The 21,918-nt window shown below is 36.4% G+C and overlaps 1 protein-coding gene across 22 annotated transcripts in view; it reads right to left on the bottom strand.

Moving 5' to 3' along the window:
- Positions 1 to 21,918, bottom strand: part of NCKAP1 (NCK associated protein 1) — a 112,920-nt gene that overhangs the window by 8,874 nt on the left and 82,128 nt on the right. For 16 of the 22 annotated variants that reach the window (XM_081580982.1, XM_081580983.1, XM_081580984.1 and 13 more), the window contains 6 exons: positions 21,094 to 21,312; positions 20,777 to 20,907; positions 20,444 to 20,541; positions 6,580 to 6,673; positions 2,234 to 2,316; positions 1,730 to 1,810 (listed from right to left, as the gene is read on the bottom strand). In XM_081580982.1, coding sequence (XP_081437108.1) covers positions 1,730 to 1,810; positions 2,234 to 2,316; positions 6,580 to 6,673; positions 20,444 to 20,541; positions 20,777 to 20,907; positions 21,094 to 21,312 — 706 coding nt within the window. Of the gene's footprint in view, positions 1 to 1,726; positions 1,811 to 2,233; positions 2,317 to 6,579; positions 6,674 to 20,443; positions 20,542 to 20,776; positions 20,908 to 21,093; positions 21,313 to 21,918 lie in introns of all 22 variants that reach the window. The other 6 variants (XM_081580981.1, XM_081580964.1, XM_081580966.1 and 3 more) reach the window with 1 other exon arrangement.

The following is a 21,918-nucleotide window of genomic DNA, read 5'->3' as shown; positions in this document are numbered from 1 at the left end:
CGGCAGGGGTTCGGAGGAGGGACTGAGCTACTGTGCGCCTGGAGTGGGGGTAGGGGTCGGGGTGGGAGTGAGCAATCCCTCCAGCCCTGGGGAGTTGAGGAAAATGTCTGCCTTCACTTAAGCTTTCATTTGAATACTGTGATCTGGTTTTTATTTCGAAATGTAAAAAAGCAAACCCAACTACAGGCCTTTTCACCCTTCTTCCACTTTTAAGGACTTCCCTGGTAGATCAGACGGTAAAGCGTCTGCTTACAATGCGGGAGACCAGGGTTCAATTCCTGGGTTGGGAAGATCTCCTGGAGAAGGAAATGGCAACCTGCTCCAGTGTTCTTGCCTAGAAAATCCCACAGACGGAGGAGCCTGGTAGGCTGCAGTCCATGGGGTTGCGAAGAGTCCGATATGACTGAGCAATTTCACTTTCCACTTTGTAACTTATCCCAGTCTCGCCTCAGATGTTACTCAGGCTCATTTCATTCCTATTGTCTATTTTTTTTTTTGAAGAAACTTGACGTCAACTTGTCTTTTTTTCTTTTTTCTGCTGAGTATATTTTATATATTATATATATATAAATTATATATATATACACACACACACACATATATGTCTGGCTACCTCGTTTTAGTTTACCTTTTTCTCTGAAGCCCTGGAGTTCTACAAGAGAAATATTTTGAGACTGAAACACTTTTGTGTTGGACTGAAAAGATGCCCATTCGGTTTGTATGTCTTCTTCATTTTGGCTTCTTCCCAAACCCCATCCATCCAGTGTTTCCCACTTCACATTTCTGGCTCTTATTTTTCTTTTTCTCCTTGTCCCTAAGCATTTGAAGACCCAACCGTGCTCCTAAATCTTGACTTAATTTATAGCACAAATGTGTAGGAGACATGAGAATTGGACTGTGTGCGATTTTTTTTTTTTTGTCTGTCTGTCTGAGATGCGGATTGTGTCTTGAAAATGATGATTATATGCAAAGTCTGCCCTGCCCTCCCTCTCTTCCACATTTCCCCACGAAAAAGTCACAGTGAGGCTTCCTGTAGGGAGCAGAGGAGCTGGAGCTGGCTTACAGAGGCCCGGGGCCCTGGTGTGAAGGGGAGAAGACTGAAATTCATGTCTTACGGCTTTCTGTTAATAAAACAGGTGTTGGTGGCTTTTTAAAAATTCTGTTTCTAAATGGAGGAGTAGACACCTTTCTTTATTTTGGTGGGGGGTGGGACTTGTGGCTTGAAAAAAAAAAAATCACTTCTGAGTAGGATGTATATTTTTCTGTTGGGGTTTTTTGTTTGTTTTGTTTATTTTTTTAGAATACTCCACAACAACATGTGAGACCACGGAGTTAAAGAAACTCGGAGACCTTAATCAATTAACTGTACTGTTTGTGAATTTGTATAAATAATAACAAAGGTCCTCTTAAAACGTTTATATTCTTATAGTAAAAGGTTAAACTGATATTTATATAATAAAAGAGGCAATATGAAGTATGTTTTTTCAAAAAAAAAAAAGGTGACTGATATTAACCCATTTTACATTGCTATAGGTGATCCAGGAAGACTGACTTTCAAAATGCCTATATATAGTATTTTGGTGCTGAGCTTTCAAAGATTCATTTTCAAAGGCAAAAATGTTAACACATTACTCTAAACTTTATAACAGCTTAGGATTTATATTTACTTCATATATAAGTTAAATATTTCATTTTAGAAACAGTATAATACAAATAGAAGTTTTACTACCTTCATATCAGTTTCCCTTGGAATGTGATCCTTGAAATCTTCAATTGAACTGACAAGAAAAGGAATGTGGTAGGACAAGACCTAGGCAAGAAAACAAGTAATTATTTTTTAAAGGCAACCTCTAAATTTATGAAATGTTACCACTCAACTACTTTTAGTTTTCATAAAATTATTTTACTATGTCTATTTTATATGATTTTCTAATGTACCCATTAATGGAATGCATTTGATGGCAAACTGAGTATAGTCAAAATGGAAAATGCTTTAATGAAGAAAAAGTTGAAAAAGTAGCACAATATCCAGGCAAGTTGTACCTCCTGAATTTCATCACCAAAACAAAAAATAGTAACTTTGATTTCTATATGCTTTATTTCATATAAACTATGAAAACTGAAATTTTAGTTATATTACTGCCAACTATAAATGGTAAAAGTTACTTTTAATTTCTGGGAAATTAAAAAGGACTATTTGGCTATAGAATATGTACTTAAAATGGCTTCTTACATCTCTGAGTGCTTCCTGTGCCAATGATCGGAAGGATAAAATTACACCAATTATTGTCATCCTCTTCAAGACACTGTCAACAGCTAAGTTTGAAGGAAGGAGAAAAGAGAAGAGAGTGAATTGGATTTTTTCTTAACCTTGGAAAAATTCTTTGTCATAAAACCCCATGATAAAAGGCACAATCAAAAACAATTTGATTACAACAAATGATTAAAGAGGCAAAGGTACTGAAAGTTGATATTAAAATTAAGGAAATTATAGTTTACTTCCAATGCAGTAAACTGTTCTTTAAAATGGTTTAAATGGTTCATCAGACTCTTGAAACAATCATATAAGTAGCCTCTTGTATAATCCTATCACAGTAATGGTACAGGTAGGAGGAAGGAGAAGAAAGACTAGGGAAAGAAGAGGCTGATTTTAAGCTCCTTAAAATCAAATGGCCCTGGGACTTGGAGATGTTAGATGTTGAGGTCCAGAGAGTCCAGAAATAAAAAATAATTATGAAGATCATAAGCAATAAGACCAGGTTTCTGAAGACTATGAATGGATTTGATCATTTACATTTTGGTTAGAGAACATTATTCTGAAATCTATTACTATTATATTCAAAATTAAAACTTGGTTAAATAAAGTCAAGGGAAATTAGGATTAGAAGGATAAATACCTTTATTTTTAAAAAGCCAACATTTATTGAATTACTCCTCATACACAAGGCACTGTACTATGTAATAAGAAAGCAGATACAAATAGAACAATAATCTAGACCCTAAGTAACAATCTAAAGGCACTGTCAAGAAAACTAGGAAAATAGAATCCTATTTATATGAAACATACACACACACGTATTTGTATATATATAACAAATTGCTAGACAGATGTATAGAAAAACTGCTAACTGCAGTTATACTTTTGAGCAGTAGGAATTAATTATTTTGTTTTGACTTTCTACCTCTTGTGTGGTGTGTTTAAATCTTTACCATAAGCATCTTTTATTACTACACATGAAAAAGCATAAAATAAAGCCAAAATGTGATGAGAATCAAAATAGCAGTGTTAACAAAACAATGTAAGGCACAAATACAAATTCCACAAATATATGAGCAAAGTCCTATTAATCTTTTTATCTACCTATAGGACTCAGCAGAGCGCCTAAGACCCAGAAAACTAGAGGATGTTTAATGAAATGATTAGTCAAGAAATGAGACTAGGAAGTTGATACTATCCAGAAAAGATGAAAGAGTACAAGAAAAGATTTCTCTAAGAATATGTCATCCAATTTATGGGCATTAAGGAGGAATGAGAACAAAGGGGCACGCCAGTCTAAAAAAACACGACAGGAAACCCAGAAAAAAGAATCCAGAGAATAAGGTGAGCAATCAGAAAATAAGTAGTGTGATACAATCATATACTTTCCAAAGGATGTTACCAAGAATTTAACAAAGTTTGCAAAGACTGTACCTATAAATTCCTCTTAAATATGCACAATAACAACATATTGAAAGTTCTGAGAAACTTCACAGTTAGAAATCTTATTTAATTTATAGTTTCAATAAATAAAATAAATTTGTTCAAGTCTCACAGAAATTCTGGAAAACTCAAAAGTTAATTGCACAGTGCCTCCCAATTCAGAGCTTTTTTTAGGGGGAGTCACACTGTGTGGCTTGTGAGATCTCAGTTCCTCCAACAGGAATTGAACCAGGGCCACAGTGGTGAAAGTACCTAACCACTAGACCACCAGGGAATTTCCCAGAGCTACTTTTAATAAATTACATAGCTTTCTCTTTTTAAAGGTATTTAAAAGAATGTGTTAGTTGACTATGAAAATCAAACTGCTACAAAAGTACATCAATTTAGGACAAAGGTAAAAACGAGATTAGAGACAGAAGAGTATTCTGGAAAACAGTTCAATTCAAAGAGTAGCTTTCTCTATTCCCTAAGTAGGTCACTCTTGAGCAGACCTTTTCTTTTTCCAAAACACAAAAAATATTTTGTTTCATTTCAACAAATAGGAGAGTTAAAAGTAATAGTAAACATGCATTGGACACTGCAGTGGGTTAGTTGCCTCTAACCTGATGATCTAGTCAGAATGTTGTTTATTAGCATGAAATTCAGGCCAGTAAGGCCAGTTGGGTGGTCAAATGAGTATTTAAAAAAGAAAGAAACATGAAAAATAAAAATAATAAGAATAAAGTAAAGCATACTAGAAAATTTAAGTATACAGTATACCAATGAAGAAAAGAGATCAGATAGGGATTTAAATAATAGTACTCTTTATTCACACTCCTCTTCTGTATAATGCTACCAAGTTAATCTTTTTCATTTTAAAAATTTCATTTCCTAAAGTTCCAAAGAGTAAACCTATTCCCCCTTTCAGTGTACTGTTTTAGGAAAAACTTTTAACATGTGTAGATCTACTTATCATCACCACCACAGTGGCAAAGCTTCAACACCTCCAAAACCTCTTTCGCTACTTTCCCTTTATATAGCTACAGCAAACGCTGATCTGCTGTAAAAGGCAACCTGAAATGTAGTTTAGTGGGACTTTTTTTTGCTTTTATTTACTTTTGGCTGCTCTAGGTTTTCATTATTGTGCATGGGCTTTATATCTAGTTGCGACCAGTGGTGGCAACTCTTTGTTGAGGTGCTTGGGCTTCTCGTTGCCGTGGTTTCTTTTGTTGGGAAGCACTCGCTCCAGGCATGCGGGCTTCAGAAGTTATAGTGTGTGGGCTCAGTAGTTGCAGCTCACAGGCTCTAGAGCACTGGCTCAGTAGCTGCAGCGTATGGGCTTAGTTGCTCCACGGCATGTGGGACCTTCCTCCCAGACCAGGCATCAAACCCATGTCCCTGCATTGGCAGGCAGATTCTTAAATCACTGGACCACCAGGAAGTTCCTGTAGTTTAGTTTTACATTAATTTTTATTAAATAAGTTTGTATTTTTAAAAGCAAGATAAGATAGCCTAAAAAAGTGATTCTCTAAGCCATTTTATAGTTTTATAAAATTTAATATAGCTGCAAAACATTTAAAAGAAAAATATCAAAGGGGAAGTACATAAACACTATGCATGTCTTTAATTTACTTCAGGATTATCTTTTATTTGGGAAAATAAACTCTGTGGTTTTCTCAAATATAGAAAGTATTTTATTCAGGATTTCACTAAGTCTTTAAAGTTGGAAAGGCTTTTAAATTGAATCAATAGCAAGTGTGACTTTTAGTTTTTAATTATAACTCTGAGTTCAAGGACAAAAAGCAGATGAAATTAACTCAAGTGGATCTAAAAAAGTTGCCAGGATAAACATACTTTAATAAACACTTAAGACTTAAGATTCACTGTTATTTCACAATATATCTCGCACAAAGAATCAGTATCAAGAAGATACATAAAAAAATTTTTAAGTTGGAGGCTCAGGTTTTCATGCAATGAATCCTAGGTTAGCAATACAAAGGAACAAGTTACTGATTCACTCAACAAAGAAAGGTGAATTTCAACAATATATACAAAAGAGTATACTTACTGTTTATACAACAAAACAGGCATACTTAATTTACATTTCTATAATGACAGAAATGAGTTCAGTCATTGTCAAGGGGTATGAAACTGACTACAAGGAATCATGAGTTTTCTGAGGTGAAGAGACTGGTCTTCCACGGAGTTGCAAAGGGTTGGACATGACTGAACTGACTGACTGACAGACTGCTCTACATCTTGACTGTGGTAATGGTAATGTGGATGTATGGCGGTGGTGGTTTAGTCGCTAAGTCATATCCGACTCTTGCAACCCTATGGACTGTAGTCTGCCAGGCTCCTCTGTCCATGGGGATTATCTAGGCAAGAATACTGGAGTGGGTTGCCAGTTCCTTCTCCAGGGGATCTTCTTGACCCAGGAATCAAACCCAGGTCTCCTGCATTGCAGGCAGATTCTTTACCAACTGAGCTATGAGGGAAGCCCATGTGGATGTATACATCTGTCAAAAACCATCACACTGTTCACGAAAATGCACATTTTACTTATACAAGCTATACCTCAATAATGCTGATTTTTAGAAAGTTACAAACTCAAAAGTTAAATCTCCTTTGGTCTAAATTAATGTAGATTAACTTATTTAATGGGCTCATGAGTTAACTGATAATGATATCAAATATTTAATACGTGATACTAAGAATATGGTAAGAAAAAAAATTATGAAACAGATAAGCCATTCACTTAAAAGATCCTTTCACTGCAAAAATGTTCTAGTGAAGAATGCTTTTCATAAGTTACTACTTATATTTACATTTGAGCAAAAGCTAATAAAGACTGAGTTTCAGGGTCTTCTTAATTCTTATTAAAAGGAAGAGTTACCCACACGATAATCTTTTAAAGAGGGCAGCCATCTGGTCGGGTTTGTCAAAGCTGGTCCGCATTTGTGTTAGCACATCAACATTCTCCACCACAAGTTTCTAAAAAAAAGAAAGATCCTAGGTCAGGCACAGACTTCCTTATGGTTGATGAGATAAGAACATGCTTGGCAATTACAACTGGCAAGCAGAAAAAATAATACAGAAAATTCAGACGCTCTATGCTATATTTTTGTTATTTTCATTAAAAGAACCTTAAAATTAGTTAGATAAAATTAATGTTTTCCTTCAGCTTGCAAATTCAAGAAGGGAGGAATTCAGGAAAAAGCAATAAAGATAAGGAATAGGATAAAGGATTATCTTATGCTTAGACACAGTACAGCACCTACAATAAAAAGCAGACACTGAAGTGGATATAGAAAGCAATAAATTCCAATCAAAACAAAAAGAACTTGCTAGAATTAAAGCTGGCTAAAGATAGCCTAGAGCTCATCACTGGATTATATACATAAAAACAGAGGGAGAAAAACATAGGGGTATGGTACCACTTCATAAAAATTGTAAACAGAGTAAAGTTTCCCAGCACTAAACAGAAATGTCAACTATCTACCTCCTCCTTCCAAGACCACTGAGAAAAGGGGAGAAGAAAGGGAAGGGAGTGCAGGATAGCTAATTAAGAAAAGTATAGCTCATTAAAGAATTCTTTTCTTAAAAACAGTACTGGACAAAGTAATTTCATTTAAAAATTATAACTAAAACAAATATAATTAACTTTATTCTGGAAGAGATAATAGATATATGTATTTGGAAAGCCTGGATATCTTAATTCAGCAGGTCTGGGTTTGGAGATGTTGCAAGCATACTGTTAAAATGCCATAGGGAATGTGTTAAAAACCAATGGCTGATTACAAGAGATTTAAGGGAAGCATAAAAAGACTATATGGATAATCTATCAAAATAAATTTTTCCTATACCAGTACGAATTTTATGTTACACTTTGGATTATTTTTGCTTTTACTCACATTCAGAGTTTCAGTTCCAGTCACAATTATTTGCTAAATTCAACCTCTACAATGTCTAATTAGAGACACTGCCTGCTCTCTCTGAGGCCAATTCAATACTTGTCTCAACAGTCAATACACACTCAAATATATGCCCAACCTTGACAGTATTCATGCATCTTGAACATAATATCATGTATCAGTGAATCACAGACAGCACAGAGTTTTAAATGCACCATTATTTTATGTGCCATTAAGAAAAAAACTCTAATAATTAAACTGACACAATATTTTCTAATCATATAAGACACATATAATTTCAGAAGTACTAATATAGGGTAATTTTGTTTCAGAATCAATAAAACAAAATAGTATATATTTAAATAGTAAGATGCAGTGATCATTTTTAAGTTCCTCTATGAGGCAACTTACAAACCATCCCAATTACCCTGATCCAAATGAGGGAGGTGACAGTCCACAGTTTCACAACTGAGAAAACTAAGGCTCAGAGAGGTTAGGTAACTTGCCCAAAGTTACAGATATTAAACAGTGGAATTTGAATTCCACTATGTCTGATTCCGCTATGTCTGATTTTAAAATCCATGTTCTTAAACTCTAAAGAAGTGGTTGTTGATCTTCAGCATGCATCAGAATGATCTGGAGGACTTGCTGGGCTCCAACCCCACAGGTCCTAATTTAGCAGGTCTTAGGAAGAACCAAAAATTGTGCATTATTAATTAAGATTCAAAGCAAGGCTGCCTCTGCTGATCTGGACACCATACTTTAAAAACAATCACCCTAAAGTATTTAGTTGCACATTACTCTTGAAAAGCTACCCTAAAGTATTTAGTTGCACATTACTCTTGAAAAGTTAATGATGTCTCTTCTTGAAAGTATAGTTCATATAAATTTCTTTTCTCCCTCAATTGCATTCTGAAACAGAGTTTTCTATATATATTTAAAGCCATGATGAATGATAACCTCTGACAAATGGCCCCAAAGCTGGAAAACTAATACTAGGAATTGTAACTAAATGATGTGGAACAACCTGAGGTTAATCAAGTGAAACAAATCAAGACTACTAAAAAAAAAAGTTGGTTTTCTATTCTAAAGTGTTGAATTCTTGGCACAATTCATATTTAAATTTCTTACTTCATTTGAAAAAAACACCTTCTAGGACTCTGAAGAAGTACGGAAGAAATGATCTGTAAAATGCCAAAACAATTCTTCTAGCAGGACTGGAAGAAGAATTTTAGTAGGAATGCAGACTGGTTGTTTTCTTCTACAGAAAGTAATAAACACGTTTTATCATTAGTACACATGCATAATGTTGACTATGTCTCTGACACGATTTATTCACAACCATTAAATATAAAGGGGCTTCCCTGGTGGCTCAGCTGGTGAAGAATCCACCTGCAATGTAGGAGTCCTGGGTTGGAAAGATCCCTTGGAGAAGGGAACGGCTACCCACTTTAGTATTCTGGCCTGGAGAATTCCATGGACTGTATAGTCCATGGGGTCGCAAAGAGTCAGACCCGACTGAGCAACTTTCACATTAAATATCAAGAAACTTTTCCTTTTATTTTACTGGCCTTATTCTGAAACAAAAAGGTCCTCAGCTAAAACAGAAACTAAAACAGTTAATTAAGGTAACCTTTAAGATAAAAAGAAGATGCAGCCACATAATATTTATGTCAGTTTAAATATAAAAGAACAGAAAATTAAAAGCTAAGAAGTTACAGAACTATCTTAAAAATATTATAATCCCCCAAAACAATGTATTCATTAATTTCAAAAAAGATTAAAATGCTATATTGGCACCATTATACTTTAACATGCAGAGTGTGAGTTAACAATCTTTTCTGAGGAATATTTGATAGTATCAGAAAGTAATGTAAATATTCATACTCTTTGATTCACTATCTGAAATTTCTCCTACAAAAATTTTCAAACAAGTATGTAAACCTCATGAAATGCTGATTAAATGTAGAAAAATCTATATATATATATATGTCTACACTCTGATTCCTCCAGAAATCCACTGAAGTGAGGAAAAAAATTAACAAGGCATAAATCTACAATAACAAAGGAAACAATAGAGGAAACAAGACCTAATGAGACAGGCCAACAAACTTCTAGAAGATGAAAACTGGAGCAAAGAATAAGTAGAGGTGAGAAATTTGAGTAGTTAAGTTGTTTTAAGGGAGATGAAGTACAGAAGGCAAGTTAATGGAAGCCTTGGAACCTAGGCAGGGCTCAGAAATTGTAGGCAGTGGCATAGAAAGGAAGACTTGGGTTTGATAACAAGAGGATTATTACATGCCTATCTGGGGCATCTTCCACACCCAACTTCTCAAGTGATGCTGACAAGAGGACGCTACATTCAGGAACATCAGGTAAAGGAGGTGAAAGGCAGTTTAAGCAGAATTCCTTTCCACTCCCACTTTGGGTAGGCTTTGTCTTGGGTTTTGATTATGGAGCTCCTTGCTCCACAAGACCACCAAGACTACAGCTGGATCTTACAAATCTAACTTCTGAATTAGCAAATGTCTTCACATCAAAAGTGGCCTCCAGGGGGACTTCCCTGGTGGTGCTATGGTTAAGGATCCATGCTTCTACTGCAGGGGGCACAAGTTGGATCCCTAGTTGGGGAACTAAGATCTAGAAATAAACACCTCACTGTCTTTTTAGCTCTTTTTTAGAAGATGTCTGTCTTCCTTCCTTTCTCCCTCTCTATTTAGCTCCATTTTTTAAAAAAGTTGTCCTTAAGGTAAGAACTGATCTAAATAATCTAGCCTACCCATACTTGAAGCAAAAATCTGTGTTATTTCTATTAATATAATTTTATAAACTCAGTATTCTAAGCAAAGTAATTTTACAGGACACCAAAAATGCAAAATAAAATTAGAATCAGCACTGATAAACAAGTACTAGGAGATTTATCTCAATAAAATACAACAGTGTAAAACAAACTGAACTTGTCTATATGAAACACCTTATATTATGGCCATAACATTTCTTATGGAATAAAATATAAGAATACACACTAAAGTAGGCCTCAATACACTGAGGCTGAGAAAACAAAGTTATGAATAATAACTCCAGTTCTTAATAATACACAAGTAGTTAAATTCATAGAAATCTGAATTACAACTTGGGATCGTTAAGAATGATCTCTAAGAAAACCACTGTAAAGCATTGTGCAATTCCAGATAACTAAATCCTTAGGACTAGCTTTGTTTTGCAGAAATCTAAATGATAACGGGCATAATGCTAGAAATGTAAAGCTTTCATATTTATGGTTGACCACATTAAGAAGCCTTCTGAAAAATGCTTAACTAAATCATGATTTAGTGCTGAGAAGCCAAAAAATAAAAGTATAAAGCTCCTAAACAGCAAAACATAACCATGTGATTTTTCTAAAAGTCTTACAACTAATAAAATATGCAAGGTTTTATGAAGGTAAACTGAAAACTCTTGTCAAGTAAGGAAAATCACAAAGAAGATTACTCAAATCAAAAGTTTTAAAGAAAAAAAGTTTTAGTACTGTAAACCATCTTGGTTTTGGGGTATATTACATTTAATGAGAAACCTAAGTTAACTCACACTGCTGTATCTCCAAAGATAATAAATCTAAACTCTTACCCAAAAAGTTTCTTCTGACTAGCTTTTAAACTCAGGTTTAATACTATCAAATATCTGAAAAAGAACCCAGCCAAGAAATAACACTCGAGTCAGAAAACCCATAGTATTAAAAAAGAAGTCAACATTATTTATATTATTACGTCAACTTTAAATTTTAATATCTAAGAAAATACTCACTCCAAGAAATAAAAGAGAAATGTTAAAACATCAGCTTTTACCATTTATTTTAAAGAATAAGAATATACTTGATAACATTAACAAGGACATAGCTGAGACAGTTAAGTTTATAAAAGGATTACCAAGAGACTATGAGAAAAATCTGAACTCAAAAAAGATCCAGAAATAATGAACAATAACAAGAAAAATTATGAGAATAATAAAGGTCTAAAAAACAATATCATACAAAATATAAGATGTGGAAAACCAAATAAGCAATGGGACCTAATTAAACTTAACAGCTTTTGCAGAGTAAAGGAAACTATTAATAAACAAGATTAAAAGATAACCCTCAGAATGGGAGGAAATGGGAGAAAAAATCCTGCAAATGAACTGACAAAAGATTAATCTCCAAAATATATAAGCAGCTCATACAGCTCAATATCAGAAAAAGAAACAGCCCAATCAAAAAATGGGCAGAAGACCTTAACAGACTTTTCTCTAAGGAAGACATACAGATGGCCAATAAACCATCTGTATGTCTTGTATATGCTGAGATGAAAAGATGCTCAACATTACTCATTATTAGAGAAGTGCAAATCACAACTACAATGAGGTATCACCTCACACCAGTCAGAATGGCCATCATCAAAAAATCTACAAATAATAAATGCTGGAGAGGATGTGGAGAAAAGGAAACCCTCCTACACTGTTGATGGGAATGTTAAAGCTATTATGGAGAATGGTACGAAGATTCCTTAAAAAAAAAAAAAAAAAAAAAAAACAGGAATAAATCTATTATATGACCCAGCAATCCCACCACTGGGCATATATCCTGAGAAAATCACAATTCTAAAAGACACATATACTCCAATGTTCACTGCAGCACTATTTACACAACAGCCAAAAGCCAGGACATGGAAGTAACCTAGATGTCCATCAACAGATGAATAGAGAATGAGGTAGTACATATATACAATGGAATATTACTCAGCCGTAAAAAAAGATTGCATTTGAGTCATACCTAGTGAGGCAGATGAACTTAGCATCTATTATACAGAGTGAAGTAAGTCATAAAGAGAAAAACAAATATTGTATATTAACGCACAAACAGGGAATCTAGAAAAGTGGTTTTGATGAACCTATTTGCAGGTAAGGAACAGAGACTCAGATGTAGAGAAAGGACTTGTGGATACAGTGAAAGAAGGAGAGAGTAGGACGGAGAAAGTAGCGACATATATACACTATCATTTACTAAACAGACAGCTGGTGAGAAGTTGCTAAGAACACAGGGAGCCCAGCCTGGCACTTTGTGATGACCTAGAGGACGGGATGGTGGGAGGAGAGGAAGGCTCAAAAGAGGGGGTGTATGTATAATTAAGGCAGATTTGTATCATTATACAACAGAAACCAACACAACATTGTAAAGCAATTTTCCTTCAAATAAAAAATAAATTAAAAAAACAAAAAAGGCAATCTGAAAGGACAACATACATTTGTTATGGCTTCCCTGGTAGCTCAGCTGGTAAGGAATCTGCCTGGAATGCAGGAGACCCCAGTTTGATTCCTGGGTCAGGAAGATCCCCTGGAGAAGGGATAAGCTACCCACTCCAGTATTCCTGGGCTTTCCTGGTGGCTCAGATGGTCCCCTGCAAAGCGGAGGCCTGGGTTTGATCCCTGGGTTGAGAAGATCCCCTGGAGAAGGGAACAGCTACCCACTCCAGTATTCTTGCCTCAAGAATCCCATGGACAGAGGAGCCTGGTGGGCTACAGTCCATGGGGTCGCAAACAGTCAGACACGACTGAGTGACTTTCACTTCACTTAACTTCATACATTTGTTAAAACCCACAAGATACACAAAACAAGAACCCTAATGTAAATTAGGGACTTCAGGTGATAATAGTATGTCAGTATAGGTTCACTGATTATGACAATATGTACCCACTCTGATAGAGGATGTTGATAATGGGGAAGGTTATGCACATGTGAAGCAGGGCATGTATGGAAAAATCTCTGCACCTTCTGTTCAATTTTGCTGTGAACATAAAAGTGTTTTCTAAAAATAAAGTCTATCTTAAAAAAAGGTCCATCTAATCAAAGCTATGGTTTTTCCAGTAGTCATGTATGGATGTGAGAGCTGGACCATAAAGAAGGCTGAGCATCGAAGAATTGATACTTTCGAATTGTGGTGTTGGAGAAGACTCTTGAGAGTCCTGTGGACAGCAAGGAGATCAAACCAGTCATCCTAAAAGAAATCACTCTGAATATACACTGGAAGAAAGACTGATGCTGAAGCTGAAGCTCCAAACTTTGGCCACCTGATGTGAAGAGTTGACTCACTGGAAAAGACCCTGATGCTGGGAAAGACTGAAGGCAGGAGAGGAAGCGGATGACAGAGGATAAGATGTTGAGATGGCATCACTGACTCAATGGACATGAGTTTGAGTAAACTCTGGGAGATAGTGAAGGACAGCAAAGCCTGGCATGCTGCAGTTCATGGGGTCACAAAGAGACAGACACAGCTTATTGACTGAACAACAACCTTGTAAAAAAAAAAAAAGAAACAAAGATGTGGAAACCATGGTTCAAGTTAGTGTAGGAAAACAAAAGAGGAGAGTGAAGGAGAGGGGGAAGGAAGAAGGAGGAAGAAGGGTTAAGAGAAAAGGAAAAAAAAAGGTATCTGATTCCAAGTTGAAAACAGCATGGTATAGCTACATAAAGTGCTGATGCTACCTTAAATTGTATTATATAGTAAGTACAGTCTCCAGGGTAAGTAAGTGCACTCTCACTAATCAGATCTCTAGTTGAAGTTGAAGTTGATTCTCAGTTCTGGGCACTATTCTCTATAAGCAACAGCAACAAAAGAATTTGTGACAGAAGAGAGTGAGACTACATATGAATATATTTCACCTAGGGAAGAGAAAGGCAATATATTAAAAACTGCTTTAAATATGTGAAGGGTCATCTTATTACAGGCAGTCTCTACCTCTTGAGGTAACAGTAAGGGCCAATCAAAAATTACTATTTAGATATGAACGTGAAAGTGAAGTCAGTCGCTAGGTCATGTCCGACTCTTTGCAACCCCACAGACTGTAGTCTACCAGGCTCCTCCGTCCATGGGATTTTCCAGGCAAGAGTACTGGAGTGGGGTGCCATTTCCTTCTCCAGGGGATCTTCCTGACCCAGGGATCGAACCCAGGTCTCCCTCATTATAGGCAGATGCTTTACCATCTGGGCCACCAGGGAAGTTTAGATATATAAACATAAGTAGAAATATACAGTAATTGAGACTGCCTCATTTTCAAGAAGATCAACTCATCCACCTAGAAAAACGCATGTTTCTGCATTAGCTAAGGGTAGGGTTAGGTGACTGCTAAGATCTCTTCCATGTTTTGAGACAGTGTAGCACAGTACTTGGAGAAGGAAATGGTAACCCACTCTAGTGTTCTTGCTTGCAGAATCCTGTCGACAGAGGAGCCTGGTGGGCTGCTGTCTATGGGGTCGCACGAAGTCGGACATGACTGAAGTGACTTAGCGGCAGCAGCAGCAGCACAGTACTAGTATAAGCTCTGGAGTCAGGGCGACGGTATATACAGACTCAAATTTATTTAGTTATATATTAAGCATGTCAGTCTTGACAAGTTACTTAATCTTTCTTGGTTTTACTTTTCTAATCTGTAAAATCTGACAGGAAGTGGTCCACTGGAGAAGAGCATGGCAAACCACTTCAGTATTCTTGCCTTGAGAACCCCATGAACAGTAAGAAAAGGCAAAAGGATAGGACACTGAAAGATGAACTCCCCAGGTCAGTAGGTGCCCAATATACTAATGGAGATCAGTGGAGAAATAACTCCAGAAAGAATGATGGGATGGAGCCAAAGCAAAAACGATACCTAACTGTGGATGTGACTGGTGATAGACGCAGAGTCCGATGCTGTAAAGAGCAATATTGCATAGGAACCTGGAATGTTAGGTCCATGAATCAAGGCAAACTGGAAGTGGTCAAACAGGAGATGGCAAGAGTGAACGTCGACATTCTAGGAATCAGCAACTAAGATGGACTGGAATGGGTGAATTTAACTCAGATGACCATTATATCTACTACTGTGGGCAAGAATCCCTTAGAAGAAATGGAGTAGCCATCATGGTCAACAAAAGAGTCCGAAATGCAGTACTTGGATGCAATCTCAAAAATGACAGAATGATCTCTGTTCGTTTCCAAGGCAAACCATTCAATATCACGGTAATCCAAGTCTATGCCCCGACCAGCAACGCTGAAGAAGCTGAGGTTGAACGGTTCTATGAAGACCTACAAGACCTCCTAGAACTAACACCCAAAAAAGATGTCCTTTTCATTAGAGGGGACTGGAATGCAAAAGTAGGAAGTCAAGAAACACCTGGCGTAACAGGCAAGTTTGGCCTTGGAGTACAGAATGAAGCAGGGCAAAGGCTAATAGAGTTTTGCCACGAGAACGCACTGGTAATAGCAAACACCCTATTCCAACAACACAAGAGAAGACTCTACACGTGGACATCACCAGATGGTCAACACCGAAATCAAACTGATTATATTCCTTGCAGCCAAAGATGGAGAAGCTCTATACAGTCAGCAAAAACAAGACCAGGAGCAGACTGTGGCTCAGATCATGAACTGCTTATTGCCAAATTCAGACTTAAATTGAAGAAAGTAGGGAAAACCACTAGTCCATTCAGGTATGATCTAGATCAAATCCCTCATGAGTATACAGTAGAAGTGACAAATAGATTTAAGGGACTAGACCTGATAGACAGAGTGCCTGACGAACTATGGACAGAGGTTCGTGACATTGTACAGGAGACAGGGATCAAGAAAATCCCCATGGAAAAGAAATGCAAAAAAGCAAAATGGCTGTCTGAGGAGGCCTTACAGATAGCTGGGAAGAGAAGAGAAGCAAAAAGCAAAGGAGAAAAGGAAAGATATTCCCATCTCAATGCAGAGTTCCAAAGAATAGCAAGGAGAGATAAGAAAGCCTTCCTCAGCTATCAGTGCAAAGAAATAGAGGAAAACAACAGATTGGGAAAGACTAGAGATCTCTTCAAGAAAATTAGAGATACCAAAGGAACATTTCATGGAAAGATAGGCTCGATAAAGGACAGAAATGGTATGGACCTAACAGAAGCAGAAGATATTAAGAAGAGATGGCAAGAATATACAGAAGAACTGTACAAAAAAGATCTTCACGACCCAGATAATCACGATGGCGTGATCACTCACCTAGAGCCAGACATCCTGGAATGTGAAGTCAAGTGGGCCTTAGAAAGCATCACTACGAACAAAGCTAGTGGAGGTGATGGAATTCCAGTTGAGCTGTTTCAAACCCTCAAAGGTGATGCTGTGAAAGTGCTGCACTCGATATGCCAGCAAATATGGAAAACTCAGCAGTGGCCACAGGACTGGAAAAGGTCAGTTTTCGTTCCAATCCCAAAGAAAGGCAATGCCAAAGAATGCTCAAACTACCGCACAATTGCACTCATCTCACATGCTAGTAAAGTAATGCTCAAAATTCTCCAAGCCAGGCTTCAGCAATACGTGAACCGTGAACTTCCAGATGTTCAAGCTGGTTTTAGAAAAGGCAGAGGAACCAGAGATCAAATTGCCAATATCCGCTGGATCATCGAAAAAGCAAGAGAGTTCCAGAAAAACATCTATTTCTGCTTTATTGACTATGCCAAAGCCTTTGACTGTGTGGATCACAATGAACTGTGGAAAATTCTGAAAGAGATGGGAATACCAGACCATCTGACCTGTCTCTTGAGAAACCTGTATGCAGGTCAGGAAGCAACAGTTAGAACTGGACATGGAACAACAGACTGGTTCCAAGTAGGAAAAGGAGTACGTCAAGGCTGTATATTGTCACCCTGCTTATTTAACTTATATGCAGAGTACATCATGAGAAACGCTGGGCTGGAAGAAACACAAGCTGCAATCAAGATTGCCGGGAGAAATATCAATAATCTCAGATATGCGGATGACACCACCCTTATGGCAGAGAGTGAAGAAGAACTAAAGAGCCTCTTGATGAAGGTGAAGGAGGAGAGTGAAAAAGTTGGCTTAAAGCTCAACGTTCAGAAAACTAAGATCATGGCATCTGGTCCCATCACTCCATGGGAAATAGATGGGGAAACAGTGGAAACAGTGTCAGACTTTATTATTTTGGGCTCCAGAATCACTGCTGATGGTGACTGCAGCCATGAAATTAAAAGACGCTTACTCCTTGGAAGGAAGGTTATGGCCAACCTAGATAGCATATTTAAAAGCAGAGACATTACTTTGCCAACAAAAGTCCGTCTAGTCAAGGCTATGGTTTTTCCAGTGGTCATGTATGGATGTGAGAGTTGGACGGTGAAGAAAGCTGAGCACCGCAGAATTGATGCTTTTGAGCTGTGGTGTTGGAGAAGACTCTTGAGAGTCCCTTGGACTGCAAGGAGATCCAATCAATCCATCCTAAAAGAGATCAATCCTGGGTGTTCATTGGAAGGTATGATGTTGAAGCTGAAACTCCAATACTTTGGCCACCTCATGCGAAGGGTTGACTCATTGGAAAAGACCCTAATGCTGGGTAGGATTGGGGGCGGGAGGAGAAGGGGACGACAGAGGATGAGATGGTTGGATGGCATCACCGACTCGATGAACATGAGTTTGGGTAGACTCCGGGAGTTGGTGATGGACAGAGAGGCCTGGCGTGCTGCAATTCATGGGGTCGCAAAGAGTTGGACACGACTGAGCGACTGAACTGAACTGAACTGAATCTGTAAAATAGGGACAATACCAGTTTTAAGGATTTAAAGGAGTTAATAAAATACATGTAAAGAGATTAGAAAAGTCCTAGAATAAAGTAACAAGTCAGGAAAGTTACCTGTTTTTATTTTTGAACCCAACAAATATTTACCAAGCACCTCTACCTGCTGGACATCAATTTAGCACCAAGGTTTTAAGAGAGTTTATAATTAAGTTTTTATTCTAGTGAAAGGGACATAAGATGCATGACATGAAAGGTCACAAACAACATACAAATAAAGCTGGATAAAAAGAATAGAAAGTAATGGTTTCTATTTTTAAAAGTATGGTCAAGAAAGGATATTCTAATAACTGAAAAATATATGAATGTTACAAGAAAACAAGCTAAGACAGTATCTCAGTGAACAGCACTTTGAGATGACACAACAGCAAGTAGGCCAGCTGGGATGGAAGAGTAAAAAATGTGAGAAAAAGAGGAAGGCCAGATCCTCTTGGCACCTTACAATACTGTTAAGGACATCAGATGCCTTAAACTCTCACAGATATGTATAGGCTAGTTTTTATGATCACATCATAACGCTTAACCTGCCACATTAAAAGACAGAGAAGCAATAAAATTACTAACAGTTCTAGAAGTATCTGCTTTATCCGGTCTGAAACAAACAACAGTTAGCAAAAGCTAAATAACTGGACCATAATTCTTCAATTATCTCATACTGAAAGGAAAGTAAATTGGGATGACAAATTTGCTACCAGAGAACAGGAGGATAGAAAAGAGATCATGAATTTACAGAGGAATTAGTCTAATAAGTAAGAATGATATTGCTTATAAAGCAAACAAAGCACCAAAACTCGAATTGCAATGTTTGTGTATTTAAAACTATGTAAAGTATAATATCTGTGCATTTAAAATCCACAATATGAAGTATCTAAAGGCTGATTTCTAACCAAGAATTGCAGATCTTTCTTTTAAAGAAGAAGTGAGAGGATAAAGACATGATGAATACTAAAATATTTACTCAGTTCTTATTGTATGTCAGGGACTATGCTGAATACCTAAGCAGCTGAAACATATCGCCTAAAGTGATTCTCAACCCAAAGTCAAAGCTCTTAAGTGACAGGACCAAAATCCACGATAGCCTGACTTGAAAGATTGAGTTCTTAACCACTGGGTAATACTGCCTCTCCTTTTAGTTACACTGAGTCTTGCTCTCTATTCACTCAGCAAAATATTACTCTTGAAGGAATTGACTTCACCTGTCTATTTGCTCAATTTTCAGTAAATCAGATTACTACATTTAGACTTCTCAAGTGCTATACCTGAAATGCAAGTTACTTATTAATGCTATATATCATATTCTTAAGTAATTTAAAATGGAAGGCATAGTACCACCAAAAAACTTTCACAAAGAAAAAGCCATATTTTTAAACATGTCTTTCCTATTTTGTTTGTAAATTCAAAAATTTTGGTGGCACAAATTTAAATTCTTTCAAAAACTAGATAGCTGTTATATACAGACTCATTCAGTATAAATCATTTTAGCCCTGAGATCTTTCTACAAGGCTTCTAGAGTTACTTAAAACGTTGCTTCAGCTCTTTCACATCCTTATTAAAATGCTAAGGACATTTTTCATCCAGTTTAAAAGGCACAAGATAATTTACAAGACTGCCTAACAATAAGAGAAAAACAAACAAACAGTGGGAGGTGGGAGGGAAGTTCAAGAGGGAGGGGACAAAGGTATACCTATGGATGATTCATGTTGATGTGTGGCAGAAACCAACACAATATTGTAAAGCAATTATCCTCCAATTAAAAATAAATACATTTTTAAAAAGAAAAAAACCAATAAACCTAACAATGCTTGTATTGTAATCTGTGTAAAGTAATACATTCAAACTACAAATTTAAACAGATTACTGGCTGGAACTTTGAACATGGTCACTGGAAGAAAAGCATCATGATACAACAAAATGAAGACGACTAAAAGTCAAGAAATTTGAGTTTCAGTCTCCTCTAGCTAGTCAATTCACCTCTAGGCTTTCTGCTAGATCATTTGTAAAATAGAAGCAAATGACGATGCTACTGAAAGAACTTGCTAGCTCTATAATTTTGTATAACTTATACATTTCATATAAATTCATATAGCTTATATGAATTTATAAATTTCATATAAACTCATAATTTCATTTCATGACAACTTTATGTCAGGTTAAAATAATTAACACTCTAGGCTTGTTTGTTCACATTTTTGAAATATTTTAAAGCTCAAATCAATAAAAACTGTATTACCTTAAGTTCAGCAACTTGTGATGAAATATGCCACATAAGGCTTTCACTTAGGAACTTCATACCATATGGGCCAAGCAGCTCTGATAATGACCTCATTTCTGAAAGGAAATGGAATTAATTTTATACTTTGACAAACAAAAATTTTAAGAAGCAAATTATTAATTGAAAACTGTAAGAAAAGTCTCTAGAATAAGAAAGAACATAAAGGCCTAGGTAAGTCTAAAATTAATGTTTGATTATCCATACAATTGAATGAAAATAGTCATAACAGAATCTGAAACCAAAAGAATCAAGGTTTCTTCATTCTCTAAAATATGCCAGAGTTTTATTCACCTGATATGTCAGAATATTCCTCTGCATTAAATGTTAATTCATTTTCCGTAGGTAAGTTCACAAATGCTTTCATTGCAGGGAAATAAGCTATATGACCATTGCTGACTTGTCTTAACAAAGTTTCCAAATACCTAAGGAGAAGAGTAAATTTGCAACTGGAGAAATTAATTAAAAATTTATTACAGTCTACATTCCTGCATATAATTTTAAAGTTGACTAATAACATGAACAAGCATTAATCCATTTAAAAAACTTTTGTAAGTCGTTCACTACAAAGAAATTTTTTATCATTCCAAATTTCTAAATATGTTTCTTACCAATTTGTGTACAGACTTGTAATGGTTGGTTCTCCATGACTGTCTAAATGTTGTGTTTGTTGAAGAAGAACATTATTAAATACTCTTGTAATATCAATTTGCACATAGTTTTCTATTGACTGGAGTACAGTCATGTATGCTCTTACACTTGTTAGAAGCTCTGATGGTTTTGCAATTTCCTGTGTGGTTTGATTATACATAGTCATTCCAACAATTGACCTGGAGCGGGGATGGTAGAAAAAATTAAAAAGCTCTAATTTTTGTATTTCTGTAAACAGGCCATTCAATCTACAATTTATGAAATTACTACTATCATTATCTTCCAAAGCAACAACTTTAAAAAAGAATATACTTAGTAGATATCCAGGAATGAAATGGGGATGTGATTAAAAAAATACTAAGGGCATCAGCAATAAAAATGATTTAAGAATAAAGAGGGTTTTAAAAATTCCTTTAACATGATATGTTGTCTCCAGCAAGTAAGGGGACTATTCAAGTCTATAGCTTGAATTCCTTTAGCACTGTTACACACCAGTAGTTTTTTAGGCCTTATAAATATTACCTACAGTCTTCATATTTAATAACCCTACTATGCAGTTATCACCATCATTTCATAGAGGAAAGAATAAACCTGAGGTGCAGAACTCAAGTAAATTGATCAAGGTCACTTTGGAAGTGCATGGATATGTGCATGCTAAGTCGCTTCAGCTGTGTCTGCCTCTTTGCGACCCTATGGACAGTAGCCCGCCAGGTTCCTCTATCCATGGGATTCTCCAGGCAAGAATACTGGAAGTGGGGTGCCATGCTCTCCTCCAGGGGATCTTC

Source organism: Giraffa tippelskirchi, chromosome 3 (assembly GCF_054371585.1).
Source record: "Giraffa tippelskirchi isolate mGirTip1 chromosome 3, T2T-mGirTip1v1.2.pri, whole genome shotgun sequence".
Lineage (NCBI taxonomy): Eukaryota > Metazoa > Chordata > Mammalia > Artiodactyla > Giraffidae > Giraffa > Giraffa tippelskirchi.
This window is presented reverse-complemented; position numbering and strand designations above follow the sequence as displayed.